The sequence below is a fragment of the Pelmatolapia mariae genome, linkage group LG23 (assembly GCF_036321145.2).
Source record: "Pelmatolapia mariae isolate MD_Pm_ZW linkage group LG23, Pm_UMD_F_2, whole genome shotgun sequence".
NCBI classification, from domain to species: domain Eukaryota; kingdom Metazoa; phylum Chordata; class Actinopteri; order Cichliformes; family Cichlidae; genus Pelmatolapia; species Pelmatolapia mariae.
Window position 1 is genome coordinate 7,473,879 of NC_086246.1, and position 21,839 is coordinate 7,495,717.

At 40.0% G+C, this 21,839-nt stretch overlaps 1 protein-coding gene across 5 annotated transcripts in view; it reads right to left on the minus strand.

Annotated features, from left to right (window-relative positions):
* dmd (dystrophin) overlaps positions 1 to 21,839 on the minus strand; it is a 251,416-nt gene that overhangs the window by 154,511 nt on the left and 75,066 nt on the right. For 3 of the 5 annotated variants that reach the window (XM_063467774.2, XM_063467773.2, XM_063467772.2), the window contains 9 exons: positions 21,579 to 21,758; positions 19,742 to 19,911; positions 19,620 to 19,655; positions 18,248 to 18,371; positions 7,852 to 7,930; positions 5,903 to 6,015; positions 5,517 to 5,645; positions 4,152 to 4,344; positions 2,490 to 2,635 (listed from right to left, as the gene is read on the minus strand). In XM_063467774.2, coding sequence (XP_063323844.1) covers positions 2,490 to 2,635; positions 4,152 to 4,344; positions 5,517 to 5,645; positions 5,903 to 6,015; positions 7,852 to 7,930; positions 18,248 to 18,371; positions 19,620 to 19,655; positions 19,742 to 19,911; positions 21,579 to 21,758 — 1,170 coding nt within the window. The remainder of the gene's footprint in view (positions 1 to 2,489; positions 2,636 to 4,151; positions 4,345 to 5,516; positions 5,646 to 5,902; positions 6,016 to 7,851; positions 7,931 to 18,247; positions 18,372 to 19,619; positions 19,656 to 19,741; positions 19,912 to 21,578; positions 21,759 to 21,839) is intronic. The other 2 variants (XM_063467782.1, XM_063467775.2) reach the window with 1 other exon arrangement.

Sequence of the window (21,839 nt, forward strand, 5' to 3'; positions counted from 1 at the left end):
GCAGAGCGACAGATAGATAGAATGTCAGAGTAACAGTAACAGTATGGTAAATCCCAGTCTATCCCATCTATTTACATACATATAAACTAGATGCTGTCAACTAATTTTTGCTCTAAGAAAACATAAACGTTAAGTTAATCAAACAAGGAACATCATTAATATTATATAATGTTCCTCTGCATACAGTCAATTTAAGCACTTTACAATAAATTAGTCGCATTAGTCACTCAGTGCTCTAGAAATCATGAATCATGTTTGCTAAATCTTTTGGCAGAAACGAAGGCGAAAACATGTCTCACAATGTGATGGAGCCAAAATGATTTGGGCAAAAATTCTTTTAACTTGTTTCCTTATACAATTCTCAGTGGGAAGAGAAAGAACAATTAATAGAGGTCATAGGCTCACTCCAAATTTGGCTACTGCATTTACACTTAGTAACAGAAAGCTTTTTGTAGATTTACAATTTGTTTTCTGCCATGAAAAATGAATTTCAGCTGAATAAGTGACAATGTTTCTGGTGCACTTAAGATTGGAGGTGGAAGGTGGAAGACCAAGGTGGCTCAGAGGCTTAGATTAGCTTATTTTGAGAACAGCCCCTGGACAGGTCAGCTCTCAGTTTTAAGCCCAGGATGAGAAGAAAGACAGCAGAAGCAAAGGAGGGAGAGCAGCAGGAAGCCAATGGCAAAGCCCCCATACTCCAGGAGCCCACCAGGCTGGACTGACCCACAAGTCAAACAACCCGTGTTCTAGTGGATATATCCCAAACTTCATTTTCTTCCATCATATAAAACATACACTATATACAAGTAATTTCTTCTTCTCTTCTTCCCCAATTTCCTGATTGGGGAACATCCATAAATTACCACTACTTACCACCCACTACATCAAAATCCCCAAATCAGTCATGACATTTAATAACACCAAAATCAGTGATGAGGGAATCCTGCAATCCGGACTTTAATCATTTCAACTAGCTGTGCATAATAATGATCATCTCTCTTCAAGCTGTCATTTAACTCAACACAATAAGATTGTTTTTAATATTGTCTCAAGTTTTATTTTTCAGTGGGAGAAGAGTTAAATTTCCACATGACAGCTGCACTCATCTGGTGCAACAGAAAAAGAGGTGATGCTGTTATCTGCAGAGAGCAGACAGATGTACATGTGTACACACGTGGAATTCCTGTCTTTATAAATGAGAAGAAGGAGACAGAAGATGAATTTCTCTGTATAACTATCTATCCATTCTCCTCTGCTTATCCAGTTTAGCCTATTCCAGCTCATTGACATTTGTACCTATGGGCAATTTAGAATCACCAGTGCATGTCTTTGGACTATGGGATAAAGTACCCGGAAAGAACCCATGCAGAAACGCACAAACTCTGCACAGAAAAGCCCGGCACAGATGTAGTATATCGAACCCAGGACTTTCTTGCTGTGAGACAACAGAGCTAACCACTTCACCACAGTGCTGCCCTATCTATAATTACCTTTAATTTCAGCCTACAAGGCTTGATCTCTCTGTTATTCTACATTACAGTTATCAAGCTTAGAAAGCGCTGAGTGCATGCACACGTAAGCTGAACATAAGCAACTCAGGCCTGAAGGAAAAGTCAAAGAGGCTCATGAGCATAAATTTATGTAATAAATTTGTAAATTTATGATATGCAGATTCAACATTTAAACTTTACTTGTCACATAATCTATATGAATGCAAATTAAATGTTAGTTTACATGTAGCAAAAGTAGGTAATACTTTAGTTAAAGTAAGAAGTAGTGAGGACAGCTGTGTTTGTCAATGCCAGTTGACTTTTTAAACACTCGGAGTAATTGAAACACTGAACATCTGAACATGACTATGGGCATACATCAACTACGTCCTTTTAATCTACTGTATGCTTATGATCACTATGGCTCCACTGGCAGGTCGACAACATTCAAGACAGGCCCTCACTGAGTCTGACTCTCCCTCCTATCTCATTGCAGGCTTATTTAAAGTCCAAACATCTATCCAATTCACTTCAATTTTATTTATATAGCCCCAAACCAAACTTGCTGTTAGATAATCTCTCAGTGTATTTATGGGTCACATATTTTTGATCTTGATTAGCTTCTTCAATAAGAAAAGTTGAAGGGAGACTTTAAAGCTGCGATTAACATTTTACTTTAGTCTGCCAAATAGTGTATCATTTCCAAACCTCTGCCATCTTCTCATTTAGCCGGACGTGCCCGCATCACATCTGCCTTCAGAGACATGCTGTGAAATAGAATTCCTTTTCTAGCCATCAACATAGAGCTGACATCTAAGTCCTATTAAAGGTCAAATAGATAACATCCATGTGATGTAGGAGTGAATTATGGTCAGTTTATAATGTCAGTCAAACAAAAACATTGGCCTGCTTCTCACTTCAACAGTAGTTAAAAGCCATAGTTAGAATTGTGTGTGCGCGTATGTGTTTGTGCATGCGTGTGTGTGTGTGAGAATATACCTGATTGTCCTTTAGCCTCTGTTCCATGATTGAATATTCTGTAACAGCTGTTGATGGAATGGCCAGCTTGGCTTCACACTGTTGTAACCATGACAACAATGTTGATATTGTTTCCCTATAACGAGCTGGGGGCAAACTCTCCAAGACTAAAGAAAGACAAGAAAAAGATGAAAGAAAAGCGATATCTCAGAGAAGTCTATGCAGTGGTGTAAAGCATGTTGCCATTGGATTCTAGAGACATGCTCTCTGGAGTGACCAATCGCACTTCTCTGGCTTGCAATTTGATGGACAATTATGGGTTTGGCATAATGCTGCATTGTTCCAGCCAGAGTCAGTACAAAAGTGACTCCTTTAAACTGCCTTCTAGTTTTTCTTTCCTTGCTTTCTATTGACTTATCAGTTCTGTCACTCATTAGCCAGAGCAAAACACACGGTGAACATAGTGTTTCATGTAACTTTACCCTAACATTAGTGTTACCCTACTGTCACCAGAGAATGGTAAATGGACTGATTCTTATATAACACTTTTCTAGTCCCCTGGAGCACTCTATATGCCGCATTCACTATATCTATGCTTTGAAGTGCTCGGGGTTAATATCTTGCCCAAGGACAAACTAGGAGGAGCCAGGGATTGACCCACCAACCTTCCGATCAGTAGATGACCTGCTCTACCTCCTGAGCTACAGCCACCCTGTGGTAAGACTAACGTCACAGTGAGTAGTTAGCATGTGCTCACTTGAGAGGATGGAACACAGAGATGTGCAACCATGGTGTTCACTCACCTCTAGCAGAACAAGGATTTGACTTTTCCAAGCTAAAAAACGTCCAGCATGTAGCAGCAGCTTATTTAAGCCAAATATTAACCCTCAGAGGCTACTGAGTAGTGTCTGTAATTGTAAAACCTACGTTTTCTAGTACAGGGAAGACAAACTGTTCTGTTTATTTATAGAAAGAAATGTTAGTTTTATTTGAAAAAACAAAAACAAAAAAACGCAGGAATACAGAGGAAGCCCAGTCTTAGTTTTCCACTGGTACTTGAACGCAGCTTATATTTTTGAGGATCTATGTGAAGCTGACAGTGTCAATTTAAAAAAACATACTTGTGTAGTAGTATTTAAATTAAACACAAAATAAGTCTGCTTACCTCCTGAGCAGTGGCTGCTCCAGTCTGCACACCAAAATATAGTTGGGCAAGATACTGAACCCCAAGGTTCTGCAGATGTGCTCATCGGAGTGTCAATGTGTGTGTGAATGTTAACTAGAAAGCTCTTAGGTGTAGAAAAAAGTGCTTGTTTTAATACGCGTATGAATGGGTGAATAAGACGTTGTACAGAGTACTTTGAGTGATCAAGTTGAGTAGAAAAGCATTAAATCCGAAATAAAATAAAAAAATCTGATCCATATATCATTTACTTTGTCTCTGCTAGTTACTGGAATTAAATTAGAATTTACTTCCAGATCAGTTAACTGGAAAAAGCAAGTCTTCATATATAACAAGCTAGGATAGTGTCGTTAACGATAAAAGTGACATGAACGTGTTGTTAAAAAGCTTCTAGAATTTAGAATTGTAGTAATTACCATGACGTAACTAACACACTGACCTGAGAGCACCTACTCAGACACAGGGGACACAAAGTGTAAACCAGGTTAATAATATCTCACCAAGTTGTAGGTGCTTCTCTCTAGCCCTCAGATCCTCCAGGACCTTGTGGTAGTGTTCTTTGAAGGCATTGAGGTCAACATCAAGGAATGTTGCAGGGTCCTCGTCCCCTTCTTTCTCTTCCTTCAGCTCTTTGAGCCTCTTATCCAGGAGGTGCACCTGGGGCTGCAGTGAGGACAGCCGAGCCACCTCTTCCTATTTGGGGGGGAGGAAGAGTGTCACAGAGTTTTAGTTGTACTACTCTATATAGACATGTCCAATAATAAATACAGAGTAAAAAGCTGAGTGTTTTCATTGCCACCGTATTAACCTTATACTCAATTAGTTTTATTTTACATAAGTACTTAAATATAGCCCCCCCCCCCGTGAAACAGAGAACAAGCATCACATGAATAATGTGAATAATTTTATGTACTTTTAAACCTGAAACAGTGTGTTTCATCGACATGGGTCATCGACAAAGTTGCTGTGTTTCAGTCAGCAATGAAAGCTAGGCATATTTTAAAAGAATCAAATTTAAGCTCTCTTCCATCTCAGTTCCTCCCAGTATGGTAATTTCTCTGCCTTCATTTTTGTCCAGACATGCTGTTACTTTGAAAGTTCCTACCATTTATCTCTTCCCCTCTTTATGCCGGTGGCACCTGTCTCTGTTTCTGTCCTGTCTTTCATTTCAGTTATTCCTCTCTTTCTTTTATTTATTCAGTTTGGTTTTGCTTCTTCTATTGTGTAGATGTTGTCAAAAAACTGCCACACAAAGCCCATATTTTGTGTTGCAATCCGAGTTCCTGCTTTTTAAGAAGCTCAGGCATTTCTAAACACATCTGGTTAAGAGCAGGGGCTTTGTCTGGCAAAATACAAAAGTAAAGGCAGGCGGTTCATTTTGTAGCCCTTACTGCATTACTTTCATACAAAAAAACCTTTTAAACGTGACAATTCTGTTAATTCTGATGGAGGTTTATTTACTGTCAAAGACAGGATGACATTTTCAGAAAGTGTAATAATGTATAAAAAGTATGAGTACACTTTATTTGTGTTCTGAGTCAACTGAATTATTAAACAGATTTTTTAAATAAGTGCAAATATATTAACCATAAAAAGAACAGAAAAGTACTCACAGCAAAGTGCTATGCAAAACAGGTGCATGAAATACAGAAAGTCAAACAAAGCCAAATAAATGAATATGTCAAAATGGAAAGAAATAGAAACTTCTGAGATTTCTAACACAAAACAAAAAACACTTAAAAACATGAGGTGAAAAACATCAAACTCTACGATGACACACTGCAGTAAAGTAACCGCATATGCTGTTTACCAATGTGGCTTTGGATTTAAGTGGCAGATAATGACCAAAGTAAGGACTCGCTTACCTGACATCGGTCCAGTTGCACTTTGAGTGGTTCTGGTTCAGATGCCAGCGGGGGCTGAACTTTGAGCCAGTTCTCACTGCTGTCCACTGCCTGCTCACACTGCTCATACAAGCTGTAGAAGGCCAGTACCTGCAGGACACGCAGAGGACAAAATAACCAAACACCCACACATTATTATCTTTTTAGTCTGTAGTACAGAAAATGACCAGACAGGGTCGCGTTTACTCACACCTTGTAACTGTACCAAAACACACCTGTGATTTTTTATATGTCCTCTCCTTATTGTATTGTGAAGAATATGTAACATATGGTTCTATACCAAGTTAAACTGAATGTTTTCCCATACACTGAAGGCTTGGGTATAATGTGCATGCAGATGTGTGTACCTTTGTTTGATAGGACAGCCATGCCAGTCTTTCTCCCAGCAGGGCGCAGAATCCTGCCCAGCGCTGGTTAAGCTGTTCTGCTGCCTGGGCAATGTCATCGGCACGACTCCCCTCTGGAGTAAGGGGGTAGGGCAGGGTTAGGTGGCAGTAGTGGGAGGATCAGAAAGAGAAAAAGTTGGCTGTCACACACACAGACATATAGTAAATACCGCATAACAGTTCACATAAGCATGATAACTGCACACAAGAGTGCAGGTGAGAGGTGAGCCTCTGGCCTGTAACAGTCTGCTGCTAACAGAAACACAGCTCTGTGCTACTAACTGGTATTTTTAATGTAAACAGATATTTACATTTAATGAATTAAATCTGTTCATACAGAGTCGAGTAGACAGAGTTTCATCTCCAAAAGGGTAAACTGAACCATGTTGGCTATAGTATATTTGCACCTGGAAATGACAGCATCAGGCTTGCAACTCTGACATGGAATCATGTCTTCATTATACTCCATAATGTCATACCAGGTAACTGTACTTTCCATAGCAGTTTGCATCTGAATACAGCAGCCTACAGTAAATGTGTTTATTTGTTTTTTTCATTCCTGTCCTGTTACACCCCAATTACAATTCTAGTTGGTGCTATGTTTTTTCTGTTTTTCATGAATAACCTGCATTTATTAGGCAATAACTGTCAGGAACAGATCAATTGAATTACAGTCACTTATGAAGAAGACAGTAAAACCAATTTTATTGACTTCATCTTCACTTCATTAGGTGGTTGTGGCTCAGGTGGTAGAGCAGGTCAGCTACTGATTGGAAGGTTGGTGGTTTGATCCTTGTCAATCCCAGTCTGCATGCAAAATATCCTCGGGCAAGATACTAACCCCAAGTTGCTCTCCGATGCGTCTATTGGAGTGTGAATGTTGGTTAGATTGCACTTGAGTTTAGAAGTGCTTGTATGAGTAGGTGTGAATGAGGCACGTTGTATACAGTGCTTTGAGTATTTCGGGAGAGTAGAAAAGCGCCATATAAGAATCAGTCCATTTACCATTTCATCATCTGACAGCAAGAAAATTGTTTTTGTCAGACATCTGATGAAATTAGTTTAAATAAAATTTGAGTGCTTATTATGGCAAATGGACTAGTTCTTGTGTAGCATTTTCTACTCTACCTGAGCACTCAGAGATTTTGAATTACTTAATTCAAGGCAACATGTTAACCAGTACTGCTTGCATCCCATTTTATATAAACTTGGCACAAAAAAATAAGAAAATGCATATTGGTTAATTATTTCTTTGTTGTAACGACTCTTCTTTGTAATAAATCTTACAGCATGGAAAGCCTGCTTATTTCTCCTTCAAAACTGTGCCACATTTGTAAGGAAAACACATTTGTAGGTTGGTACTAGTCTGGAGGCAGTCTCTATGGCAGTAAGTGTCACCTTGGAGGAGGATGCCAGTGGTTGCAGAATCTGAGGGATGGCATTCCTTTCTTCAACCAGCATTTGTCACAAGCATGTGGGGTACCAGAAGATCAAAACATGAGTAGATTAAGCTGTGTGCCACTGGCAGAGAAGATTTGGCAAGTTTTTCAAGGGCGTAACCACTCAACTCTGCTGCTCAACCCACAAATGCATTTTCCTTACAATTTTGGCAACTTTAAGAAGAAAATACACAGATATAGCTCTGGTCAGTAAGTTGTATAAAGTTCAGGAATGTTTTGTTTTAAGGTTAGGGAAAAAAACAAAAGGACATTTAGTGTTTCTCTGTCACAAGGACAGAGTGAAGGACAGATGAGAAGTCTCTCTTTCTGTCCGTTTCTCCCTGTGAGTGAGTGTTTCTATGGAGACAAGGAGAGTGGGTGGGACAGGTGGAAGTGTTGCCATGGGAACAGACAAGGGGAGCATGCATGTCTGTGTATGCATGTGAATGAGTATGTAAGTATGCAAGTTACCCTGCTCGACTAGGGCCTGTGCTGTGCGTGTGGCCTCCTGAAGCTTTCGGTACTTTTCTGGCCGCTCTCTTTCAATCGCCTGTGGCAAACAGACAGAGAGGTAGAGAGGATGGATGATGGACAAATCAATGTCCAATCTACAAAGCAGTATGAACCAGCTGTGGATCTTATTCTGCTGTCACAGTTACAAAAACCTGTGCACGATTGTCCAGTTATTTAGAAAAGCATATATATTTTAAAAGTAATCTCCCAGACTGCTTTGAAGCTGATCTACTAATGAAAATATAACTTAAATTAAGGCCTATTGTTACTAAATATATGAGAAATAAAACATATCAAGTACTAGTTTTTATACCACAATATTTTTGGTCTCAATTCAGTTATTACAGAACATGTCAGGTAACAGCAACATCATATCTAAAATAAAATCAGTGTGTTGGAAATTTTGGAAAAATACATTTGAAGACATTATGAGTTCTGCTGCGGGTGAGAGTCAATATTGCGATTACTGTTAATAAAGGTTTTGGCTAAAAAAAGAATCTGCGATTAGCGTAACTCAAAATCATAACATGTAATGTGAAAACACTGTAAAGTAGCATTTGTTGCCTTATATTATGACACACAAAAATGATTCTTCATGAATGAAGTATGTTTTTATTGATTAATTCATTACTATCATAAAAAACAAAACAAAAAAAAAAACTACATAAGTTAGCTAACCTAATGTTAACTTGGTGGAAGCTACTGTAGCTAAACCCAGCGATGTTATCTGTGTTTAAAACACTCAAATACACATTTTTATGAATGTGTTGTGACACAACATTATGTTATCGTTTGTATCAGCATATAATAAGTATAATAATAACAATAATAATAATAATTATCATTATCATTATTTAATAGTAGTAGTCCATTTATTTCATTCTAAAAACCAGCAATAAACAGTAAAAACCAGCAATAAACAACTTAATCATAAAAAAAATCACAAAAAAAGAACAATACAGTATACACATCTGAACCAAAGAGTAAAACAGTGAAATGTGGATTATTAAATATTAGGTCGCTCTCCTTCAAGTCTCTGTTAGTACATGACTTAATAATTGATCATCAAATTGACTTACTCTGCCTTACAGAAACCTGGTTACAGCAGGATGATTACGTATGTTAGTTTAAATGAATCAACACCCCCAAGTCATTCTAACTACCAAAAACCTCGAAGCACAGGCCGAGGGGGCGGTGTGGCAGCAATCTTTCACACCAGCCTATTAATCAACCAAAGACCAAGACAGACTTTTAATTCATTTGAAAGTCCGATGCTTAGCCTTGTCCACCCCAGCTGTAAAACTCAAAAAACAGTCTTATTTGTTATTATCTATCGTCCACCTGGGCCTTACACAGAGTTTCTCTCTGATTTCTCAGACTTTTTATCTGATTTAGTGCTCAGCTCAGATAAAAGAATTATTGTGGGTGATTTTAACATTAATGTAGATGCTAAAAATGACAGCCTCAACACGGCATTTAATCTGTTATTAGACTCAACTGGCTTCTCTCAAAATGTAAAAGAACCCACCCACCACTTTAATCACACTCCAGTTTCTATGCCATATGTTAAAACAAGATCTAAACATTTAACAGTATTTAATGAAAACCCTCTCTTGTCTGATCATTTCCTGATAACATTTACATTTGCAATAATTGATTACACAGCAGTGGGGAGTAGACTTCATCACAGTAGATGTCTTTCTGAAAGCGCTGTAACTAAGTTTAAGAAAATAATCCACCCACTGATATCGTCTTCAATGGCCTGTACCAACATAGAGTAGAGCAGCTACCTGAACACTACTCCAACAGAGGTCGATTATTGTGTGAATGCAGCACAAATTCCAGATTCTTCAGCTGTTTTCAGCTGAAACTTCAACTTCTTTACCTCTTTTCAGCAGAAATTCTGCTGATTCACCTCTTTTCAGCGCAAAGTTCTGCTTCTTTACCCCTTTTCAGCAGAATTTTGAGCTTCTCGGCCTGTTTACAGCAGAATTTTCAGTATCTTCATCTCTTTTTAGCAGAAAGTTCAACAAGTTCACCTCTTTTCAGCTGAAAGATCAGCTTTTTCCACCTCTTTTCAACACAACTCTCAGCCTCCTCTGCTCTTTTCAGCATTATTTTCAGTTTCTTCACCTCTTTTCAGCACAATTTTCTGTTTCTTCATCTCTTTTCAGCAGAAAGTTCAAAAAGTTCACCTCTCTTCAGCAGAATTTTCAGCTTTTTCACCTCATATCAGCACAAATCTCAGCCTCTTCTGCTCTTTTCATCAGAAATTTCAGCTTCTTCACCTCTTTTCAGGACAATTTTCAGTTTCTTCATCTCTTTTCAGTCACCCGAGAACCAGTTTGCCTCAGTGAGATGAGCAGCTGCCTTGAGACCAGGTGGTGCAGGTTCAAACCCTACCTGTTGCTGTTGAGCCAACCATCCCTTTAGCGTTAACTAGTAATGACTTCATGAACTTCTTCACAAATAAAATTTTAATCATTAGAAAAAAAATTACCCATAATCATCTCACAGATGTAATATTATCTACAGCTACTTTTAGTACCATTGATATTCATTTAGACTCTTTTTCTCCAATTGATCTTTCTGAGTTTACTTCAATAATTACTTCCTCCAAACCATCAACGTGTCTTTTAGACCCCATTCCTACAAAAGTCCTGCCATTAATTAATGCTTCAATCTTAAATATGATCAACCTATCTCTAATAATCAGCTATGTACCACAGGCCTTCAAGCTGGCTGTAGTTAAACCTTTACTTAAAAAGCATCTCCAGACCCAGCTGTCTTAGCTAATTATAAACCAATCTCCTTCAGTTTATCTCAAAAATCCTTGAAAGAGTAGTTGTCAAACAGCTAACAGATCATCTGCAGAGGAATGGCTTATTTGAAGAGTTTCAGTCAGGTTTCAGAGCTCATCACAGCACAGAAACAGCTTTAGTGAAGGTTACAAATGATCTTCTTATGGCCTCTGACAGTGGACTCATCTCTGTGCTTGTCCTGCTAGACCTCAGTGCAGCGTTCGATACTGTCGACCATAATATCCTATTAGAGTGATTAGAACATGCTGTAGGTATTACAGGTACTGCACTGCAGTGGTTTGTATCATATCTATCTAATAGACTCCAATTTGTTCATGTAAATGGAGAGTCCTCTTCACACATTAAGGTCAATTATGGAGTTCCACAGGGTTCAGTGCTAGGACCAATTCTGTTTACATTATACATGCTTCCCTTAGACAGTATCACCAGGCATAGCATACATTTTCACTGCTATGCAGATGATACGCAGCTCTATCTGTCCATGAAGCCAGATAACACACACCAATTAGTTAAACTGCAGGAATGTCTTAAAGACAATAAGACCTGGATGGCCGCTAACTTTCTGCTCCTTAATTCAGATAAAACTGAGGTTTTTGTACTGAAAATCTTAGAAATATGGTATCTATCCAGATTCTTACTGTGGATGGCATTACCTTGGCCTCCAGTAACACTGTGAGGAACCTTGGAGTCATTTTTGACCAGGATATGTCCTTCAATGCACATATTAAACAAATATGTAAGACTGCCTTCTCCCATATGTGCAACATCTCTAAAATTAGAAATATCCTGTCTTATTACTTCCAGGCTGGACTACTGTAATTCATTATTATCAGGAAGTCCTAAAAACTCCCTGAAAAGCCTTCAGTTAATCCAAAATGCTGCAGCAAGAGTCCTGACAGGGACTAGAAAGAGAGAGCAGATTTCTCCTGTTTTGGCTTCCCTTCATTGGCTCCCTGTTAAATCCAGAATTCAAAATCCTGTTCCTCACATACAAGGTCTTAAATAATCAGGCCCATCTTATCTTAATGACCTTGTAGTTCCATATCACCCTATTAGAGCACTTCGCTCTCACACTGCAGGCTTACTTGTTGTTCCTAGAGTATTTAAAAGTAGAATGGGAGGCAGAGCCTTCAGTTTTCAGGCCCCTCTTCTGTGGAACCAGCTTCCAGTTTGGATTCGGGAGACAGACACTATCTCTACTTTTAAGATTAGGCTTCAAACTTTCCTTTTTGCTAAAGCATATAGTTAGGCCTGGATCAGGTGACCCTGAATCCTCCCTTAGTTATGCTGCAATAGGCATAGGCTGCTGGGGTACTCCCATGATGCATTGAGTTTTTCCTTTTCAGTCACCTTTTTCACTCACTATGTGTTAATAGACCTCTCTGCATTGAATCGTGTCACGGTTCTGGGTCATTTTGACCCAGCATTTTGAGTTTCTTATGTTTTGGTTTATTTTTACATTATGGATTTTTTTCTGATTCTCTTGTGCTTTGTTGATTATTATTATAAATCTATGTTTCAGTTTATTCTTGGTGAGGGATTAGTTCTTAGGTTGTGTCTCGTGTTTAGTATAGGTTTAGTTCAGTGTCAAGTCTGCATCTCTGTTTCTTGTTTCCTGTTTTATTGTGAAGGTTGTCTCATGTCAGTGTGTCTAGCTTTGCTCCCCCTGTCTCGTTAGCCCTATCTCTCCAAGATGTGTCTCCCTCCTGTTTCCCATTCCTTCATGACTTCCTCAGTGTATTTAAGCCCCGTGTTTCCTTGTGTCAGTGTCGCGTCGTACCCTCAGATTTGCCTGTGTTTCTGTGCTCAGTTAACGTTTTGTTCATCGCCAGCAATAAAGCTGAGGTTTTTCAATTGCAATTCAGTCTCTGAGTCCTGGGTTTGATGCTCATCTCCGCCTGCCCGCACACAGAGCCCTTACAAATCGTACTCGCTATTAATCTCTGTCTCTATTCCACAGCATGTCTTTATCCTGTCTTCCTTCTCTCACCCTAACCAGTTGCAGCAGATGGCCCCACCCCTCCCTGAGCTTGGTTGTGCCGGAGGTTTCTTCCTGTCAAAAGGGAGTGTTTCCTTCCCACTGTCATCAAAGTGCTCGCTCATAGAAGGTCATATGATTGTTGGGTTTTTCTATGTATTATTGTAGGGTCTACCTTACAATATAAAGCCCCTTGAGGCGACTGTTGTTGTGATTTGGCGCTATATAAATAAAATTGAATTGAATTGAATTCTGTTTATCCTTATGAAGGTTGGGCTGGAGCCTATCCCAGCTACCATAAGATGAGAGGCAGGGGTACACCCTGGACAGGTCGCCAGTGTGTCGCAGAGCTAACACAAAGCACTTGCTGGTAAGCATTGTGCAGCATTTAGTGGCTAAAAGTGACCTGTGAGTTTTAGCATATCACATATGCTGTATCGATAATAGACAGATCACCACTGAACTTTTAGGCTGTACATACACAGAGAGCCTTTAAACCAACCAAAAAAATAAATAAAAAAAAATGAAACAATCACAAATAATTTCTAAATATGTACACACTATCAGTTTTAGAAAACCCCATTTTTTCCAGTTTTTTTTTTTTAAATTATGCAGTTTAATGTCACATTGCACTCTGAAATGAAAGCATAGTACAAATAAGTAATTGGAGCTTAAAAACGGAATCAGCTTATAGACCAAAATGTATTCTAAACGACTCATCAGTAGCCACCTTTGGCAGATATAACAGCTGAACACACCCGTGGCATTCTGCTACAGATATGGGAGAATATTTGATTTCTATTGTAGAAAGAAGTTCCCATAAATGTGGACCTTGTAGGTTGCTTTGCTTTCACTCTTCTGTCCAGTTCATCCCAAACCAGCTCGGCGGGGTTTAAGTCTGGAGACTGTGCTGGACACTCCATGTTTTCAAGCTCACCATCTTGTTCTTTTTTCCTGAGGTAGCTCTGGCACAGCTTGGATTTATGTTTTGGGTCATTATCTTGCTGTAGGATGAACCCCTGACCAATTAGCCTCATACCAGAGGATATTGCATGGTGCTGCTGAATGCTGTGGTAGTCGTTTTGGTTCAGGGGGTCTCTCACTCTGTACAAGTCACCGACCCTGGATCCAGCAAAACAGCTCCAGACCATCACATTTCCTCTTCAGGATGTCACACACTGTGGAACCATCCTTTCGCCTACTCAACGGTGTACAAAGATCCTGCATCATGAACCGAAGATTTGAAATTTTGATTCATCAGTCCATAATACCTTCTTCCAGTCTTCATGAGTACAATTAGAGATGGACCGATCCGATATTACGTATTGGTATCGGTCCGATACTGACCTAAATTACTGGATCGGATATCGCCGAGAAATAAAAAATGTAATCCGATCTATTAAATATCAAAAAAGCATCTCACAAAACTTGCGACATGGCGTAACTCGGCTCATAACCGTAGCACGTTGCAGCAGTATGTGTCACGTGATAGAGCGGCTGTGTGTATTTGGAGCCTCGCTACCAAACCAGCATTTCATCTCCGAGGAAGTTATCCCAGAGAGAAGTGAAGCAAGTGTGTAAGTTCATCTCTGAATGTTTGTAAAGCGTTCCCGCGTTAAGCTTAACAACCGATATATGGAGCGAGTGCCTCTTCTCTCCCCCTCCCTCTCCTGCTGCTACTTCAGTCATGAAACTGATCAGTGATCAGCTGATCGGCTTTTCTGTCGCGAGTCCGTCTCTCTTCTTTGTTTTTGGCCCACTTTGCACCAGAAAGAGGAAACCAGCGGCTGAACAACAGCAGCACGTTTAAGCTTGATAAGCTGTTGTTAGAATTTATTTAATATTACTTTCTAGACCAGGATCCTTTTCTACGTAGCTGACGGCTGGTAACTGTGCAGGGGCGGATCTAGCAAAGTTTAGCCAGGGGGGCCGATAGGGCATGAACAGGGAAAAGGGGGCACAAAGACATACTTTTCTTTCTTATTCTCATTTAAAATATGTAGCTTTTAATAAATAATTATCTGAATCTTACACCCAAAGTTTTAATCTGATGTAAAATGTATAGAAGTCCATTACTGTATATAGTAACTCTTAAGTCTAATATACCCTAGTAAGCTATACTACTTTTTCCTTTGGGAAAGTACCATCTGTGCAGTCTGCAATTCTGTTGAAGAAAGATGTTGAATCTATTTAATTATTCTTGAAAAATAATTTGTTTCTGTGCATTTTTTTTCACCCTGCATCAAATTAAAGTTGATTACATCGATTAAGCATCATGAGGTGGAGGGTGGGGGGTGGTTCCCTATTTTTTTTTTTGCTGGGAGTTTGCAACCCTATTAGTTAGCAGAAATATTAAGCAACCTAAGTACTCTTTAAAATACCAGAATAGGGAGGATGGAGTAGGTTTAAGTTAGGTTTTAAGTTAGGTAAGGTTTATTAGATTGATCAGTGTTGCTGAACTATGAAATATTTTGGGTGCAGTGTATTTTTTACACACAGGTATAACAGAATAGCTTTAGTGTTGTTGTTTATTTAAACTTGAGTATGAACTTATACAAAATGGTAAATGGCCTGTATTTATATAGCGCTTTTACTAGTCCCTAAGGACCCCAAAGCGCTTTACATATCCAGTCATCCACCCATTCACACACACATTCACACACTGGTGATGGCAAGCTACGTTGTAGCCACAGCCACCCTGGGGCGCACTGACAGAGGTGAGGCTGCCGGACACTGGCGCCACCGGTCCCTCTGACCACCACCAGTAGGCAACGGGTGAAGTGTCTTGCCCAAGGACACAACAACCGAGACTGTCCAAGCCAGGGCTCGAACCGGCAACCTTCCGATTACAAGGTGAACTCTTAACTCTTGAGCCACGATCGCCCAGCAGCAAGATATTAAAAAAACAGTTTTATTGATTAAAAAACACACAATATCGGATTCATATCGGTATCGGCAGATATCCAAATTTATGATATCGGTATCGGTATCGGACATAAAAAAGTGGTATCGTGCCATCTCTAAGTACAATGGTGGTGTTTCATGGCCCAGACAAGCCTCTTTGTCTTATTCTGACGTCTGGCTTTCTTGCTGCAACTCGTCCTGTCAAACCTGCAGCTTGAAGTTTTCTCTTCACAGCTGAAACGGAGACTTGCTTAATATGACCACTATTAAGCTGCTTGAAGCTGTTGTCCTGTGAGCCGCCTATCACAAGCTGTTAACTCTCAGAAACTTGTCCTCTGATTCAGTCGTGTCTTTGGGTCTGCAGACCTCTTCCTCTCACAGTTTCTGAGCCTTTGATGCTGAAGGAAACTGGAATCACTGACACCTTGACTTTCTTTGCAGTTTCTCTGTAGGACAGACTGACATTTCTAAATGCTATGATGGTCTGTCTCTCTTCCATTGTTTTTTCTCACATGTTTGTGCCAACACTACTTTTTGCAGTACAATGTTGTTCAACTGATGCTCACCAGGGTATGGTACCACTGTGTGTTCCAACACTGCTTTTGCAGACAGAGGGGGTTGGAAGTAATCCACAAAGTTGGAACACCTGTAGGAATTAGTAGCACCAGCTTTCAAGGCTTGATCAACCTCCATTGCTGCAGAACAGCTTTAAATTGTTAACCCATTTTCCCTGAACTATGCAAGAAACATCTCCTGGATGCACTGGCACGCATCTTCAGTTATGTATCCTGGGGTCATCAGGTGTTTCGGGTCTCGCAACATCATACACCCTTGCCCAGGCGACCCAGCCAGGAGTGATCAGGCCCTGACTTGCGTACCAGTAGCTACCCACGGATCAGCCCTCTTAATTCACAGCCATCTTGTGGCTTTCTCTGCCGCTTCACTCACAGCCTGGATGGTCCTCTTCTTGGCTGCCCCAGCCACACCCAGCCGGCCAAGGACTTTGCAGGGTGATTGTCCTGCAAAGCCCCTATAACCCACTTCTACGGGCTCATAGAATGTCTTCCAGCCCCTTCCCCTGCACTCCTGCACTAGTTCCTGGTACTTGGCATGTTTCCTCTCGTTGGCCTCCTTGATCCGCTCTTCCCAGGGCACTGTGAGTTCCAGCATGAGCAGATGTTTTGAGGGCTCAGAAATAATGATCATGTCTGGCCGGAGGGATGTTTTTACAATGTACTGTGGGAAGTTTAGCTGTTTACCCAGGTCAGCCTGTAGCTCCCAATCAGAGGCTGTGTTGAGGAGGCCGGTTGTTAAATGTGGGCGCACCTGGGGTTTCTCTCTAGCCTTAATGAAAGAGATTGCCTTCTTTGGAGCATGATGATGTTCATGATTGCTGATGTCACCTTGCAGTCTTTGGAATCTCTATACTGTGGGGCTTCTCTTGTGCGTGCCACCTTGAACTCTTCTGTGAGACCACTGAAGGGTAACTGCAAGATGTTGCTTGCCCCATACAATGCACTACTGGTGAGGCTGAGGAGAAGACCCAGCCACTTACGAAGAAAGCCACTGATCTTCCTTTCAAGGGATTCCACACAGTTATTGGAACTGTGTAGACAAGCAGAGGCCACAGGATTCGGGGGAGGATGGAATACTGGTAGATCCAGGCTTTAAATCTTCCAGGCAGGCCGGACTTATACACCTTAGTGAGCCACGCTCCCAGCTCCTCATTTGCCTTCTAGATGGCAGCAGAGCACTGAAAAAGGCCTTTTTGAATAATTCTGAAATTCATTATTTTTCAGTTTTGGGTAACCTTACCTTTATTTTTAATTTCTGGTAGTTCACCAGTTACCTTTGCACAATTTCAAGCTGTTCATTGGACTTGAATGACTTGAATTACAATAAACTGTAAAAATTAGGGTGTTCTAAAACTTTTGACTGGTAGTGTAGTTCTAAGTGATAGATGAAAGAATAAGGATAATTAATGTGCACTGATTTATTTCTCAGGAATTAGTAAAGAACAAAAAAGGCGACTATGGTCTTAATACATCATGTTTATCAAGTGTTTGCAAGCGGCCCTGCAAAGGTTAAACTGTTGTCAGTGTTGTGTTTATAAAATGTTTTTCTTTACACTTAGTTGCTAAAAATATCAAATTAAAACAATGTAAACAACAAACTTGGATACTTTGTGTAGCTTTCAAATCCAAATGCCTACTGGTAAAATGTAAAGTTTGAACCAGATTAACATACTAACCAAAATTACAAAATATATGTTTGTTTGGGTATTTTTTAACTATCAAAGAAAAACAGGCTTTTTACCCTGTTTCCTCTTGTTTTATTTCATCCTTATACAAAGCACTTAGATATGGGTGTAAACTCATATCATGCATTTTCTTCTGTAGAATACAAATGTCGTCAGCTGACACATATAAGTAAAGGGTCCAAAATGTCTGCAAAATGTCATCACACTCATTACTGACACTTTGCTGCATCTCATATGAGCTACGTTATCATTGCCTTGTAAGCCCAGTTCAAAATGTCCCCTCAGGTATGACTGAAATGCTGAAATAACAAGTTCCTATTGCACACTTAGATCATATATAAATGACACAGATCCACATATGCACATAAGACATAGACACACAATTTTTACCTGGACTTTGTCATGCAGCTCCTGAATACTGCTGTCTTTGCGTGTCACAGAGAATTCAGGGCTCTGCAGAATGGCTTCACCACGAGTCATATAGCTGTGGACTTCAGTGAAATCCACATCAAACCTGGCAATAGATGCAGACAAACACAAACGTGTTTTGTATTATAAGGCATCACACTGTGTTGAAGCACATAAGATAATGTGATGGTGAAGTTCTATTAACACTACATTTACAAGATTGCATACAAGATGTCACATAGCAGCACTGTAGTAATGTATTTTCATGTAATCATATAGGACCTCATTTCAGCTTCACACGCAAACAGTTAGTTATGAAATATCATAGAGGGAGTTTACTATTATCCTGTAATATTTTAAATTCAGTGGAAATTATGAAATACCATTCAATTATGGAATGTTGTTATTTGCAGATGTCTTCTGTGGATAAAAACCTTTGTCAGCAACATAAAATTCATTGTCCTGAAAGGAGGCCTTGGAAATAAGAACTGCCAACACATTGGAATTGATGTGCCGAGTGGAAAAACAATTCAGAACTGTAACATGTAACATTTCTGGCTGACTGACAGCTGACAGCTCTAATTACAATCCCACTGCAATGACCATGCAGGCCACACAAATGTCTGTGCTGAAAAGCTGAGAATTAAAGTGTGGACACTTTACATGTCTTGTCTTGAGATGACCAGTCATGATATATGCATAGTCGCACCTGCACACAAACCCCCTGTGATCAAAGGGGGTATGTGTTCTTCATAAGTTCTTCACCTTGCTAAGAACACCTCTGCCAGGTCAGGCTAGGTAGCAACTGCTAGTTAGCTCTGTTGTCTGCTAGCTTAAAGTTGGTGTTAGCCACCACTGCTCAGCTGGTGCATAGGCTACCCACGGAGCACTATATTCGAGTCTTCTTGTGCAGTGTTTTTGCTTTGCATTTTGATATGAATACCAAACCAAAGTAAGCAAAGCAGAACTCTTCTGTTTTGCCCTGTCCTCAGGGGTTTGGTTTCTCTTTGCACAACAAGGACCAGCACGCTACGTGCCCCGCCTGCCTGGGATCCAAAGTAATGTTCACCTGACTGTGCTCACGCATTGTAGCTGAGAATTACTCAGTGCTGTAGAAAACCCTTAAATTTTATTTTAACTTACATTTAACAAAATGCCTCAAAAATGACCAAAAAGGTTCACTGTTAAACTACCACTACAAAACTTCTAAGCTTGCTTTTCTACTTACTACAAGGTTCAGGAGTATTTTCAGAAACTTCTACTTGACTATTGGCAAAAGTTCAGTTTAAAGCTGCTTACTATTATAACCACCAAACCTAGATACTATGAGTATTCGCAATATTTCATCACCTACCTGCTGAGATAAGAGAGTAAAAAGGGATGCATGTATCTGAACATTTAATAAAAGTTAGAAGGCATCTTGAAATGAATAATGCTCCAACGCTCACGTTTTCAAGTGTAGGAACATAAACACACCTTTTCCTGAGCTCAGAATCCACAACTACTTGTCTCTTCTTCTGTGGAGGTGGTGACTCTCGGGTCTGGCGGACAGCTGACATCTTCTCTCTTGTTGTCACTTTGGTTACAGTTGCAGTCACTGAGTGGGTTAGCTCAGAATGCTGGGCTGCACTGATGGCTGCCGAGAGCTGAATGTTAAGGGGAGAGCATAATACACTCAGGCAAACTGTGTTTAACATCAGGAGCTGAATTATACAGATGACAAATCACCATTCTTGACAGGTGATAACTGATGGTTGGACATCATCTATCATACAAGGTCATGAGTACAGTGTTTTGCGGTATAAGTGTGGGTTCCAACAAGAGCTCTAGACTGAGTGTGTGTGTGTAGGTGAGTGCACACTCAGACAGCTGTGGAGGCAGTTAAGCAGCAATTTAGAATATGACTTTAGAATAGACTGTAATGACAATGTGAGAAGAAGCATATGTAGAGTGTATGTATGTGTATGTAGAGGTCAATCTGCTGGTTATCTCTTTAAATGGAAAAATAAATAAAATAAGAAAGAGAGGGAGAAATATCGATATCTGTGCAACCAGCTTGAGCACTAACGCAGAATTAATGTGTGCATTTAAAAGTACGTGTACATACAAGCAGTCCTCAACAAAACATTGTGTATTAAGTGGTTTTCAGTTGGCATTTTCTTAATCTTAACAAATCTCGTGCAGATGAGAAAACCAAAGTTCTATGATTATGAGGCCACATGAATTTATTTTAAACAGTCAAATCTGTTTAAATGTGCATAAAATGCACCAAAAGTGAAGCAGCCATTATCTTTTCATTTCAGACATGCATGCAAACAGGCAAAGCTCCGTTGCCTGTTTGCATGCATCCTTTACATTACTGCCATCTTTTGATCACAGTTGGTTGTTGTTACTGAAAGCTCTGCTTGTTTTGTACTCACAGTAAACTGCAGCTGCATTGTAGATAAACCTGTCTTTCACAGTAAATTGATGGGAAACCAGCATGTGATACAAGCTGCCACTGGCACTGCTTTTATTGCTGCTTACAATCTCCGCTTTGCGTGGAAACACAGCTACCATTAGCAAGTAAACTAGATTCAGCGATCCTCACAACAGATGAGTTTCTCTTTTAGAGAGAAGAGTCTTTCTCATGGCAACAATTAAACATGTTATGCTTGTTCACTCCTGTTCTCATTGGACTGTCTTGAACTTTAATCAAGACAGTGAAATGCCCTGGGGCGCCTCTGTCAGTGCGCCCCAGGGCAGCTGTGGCTACAATGTAGCTTGCCATCATCAGTGTGTGAATGTGTGTGAATGGGTGGATGACTGAATGTGTAAAGCGCTTTGGGGTCTTTAGGGACTATGTAAAGCGCTATACAAATACAGGCCATTTACCATTTAATATCTAACTTGCTAACTGAAGCCTATAGAGTCTAAGATGTAGCTTTTGAGTTTTTTGCAGTTTCTCTGACCATTGCACTGTCTGACCTTGGAGAGAATTTGCTGAGTCGGCTGATGTCATTCCTTCTTGGCATAGTGTTAACACATACCTGAATGCTCCAGACTGACAAACTACCTAAACATTTACTTTTATAGAAGTGGCCTCACTTGCTGATATTCAGTTAATCAAGTGCATTTGTATAGTAGTTACTGGCTGCTATTTACTCTCTTAATCCCTATTGGAAGGAATACAGTGCACTCTGTTTTTCACACTCTGTTTTTGCATATTGGCATAATTTTTGTTAAATAAATACTGACACAATGTAAAAAAAAATGTGCCATGATGTTCACGTGACTCTACATACAGTAAAAGACAACTCAGCACTCATTGTACCTGGGTGATATTCATCTCTAGGATCTGGACTAGTTGGTCCCAGCGCTGGGCAAAGCTATCCAGTCTGGCCTCTAGTTTGCTGGCCACCTCTTTGTTCTTCACACTGGACAGCAGATCCTGGCTCATTGAGCATAATTTGTCCATGGTGGGACGCTTCACATCAAGGTCTGCCTTCACAGTCTTACGGAACAGACACATACACACAACAAAAGTTGCAGAGATCTAAGCCTACCTGGCATGTCACTCATGTAACTGGTGCAG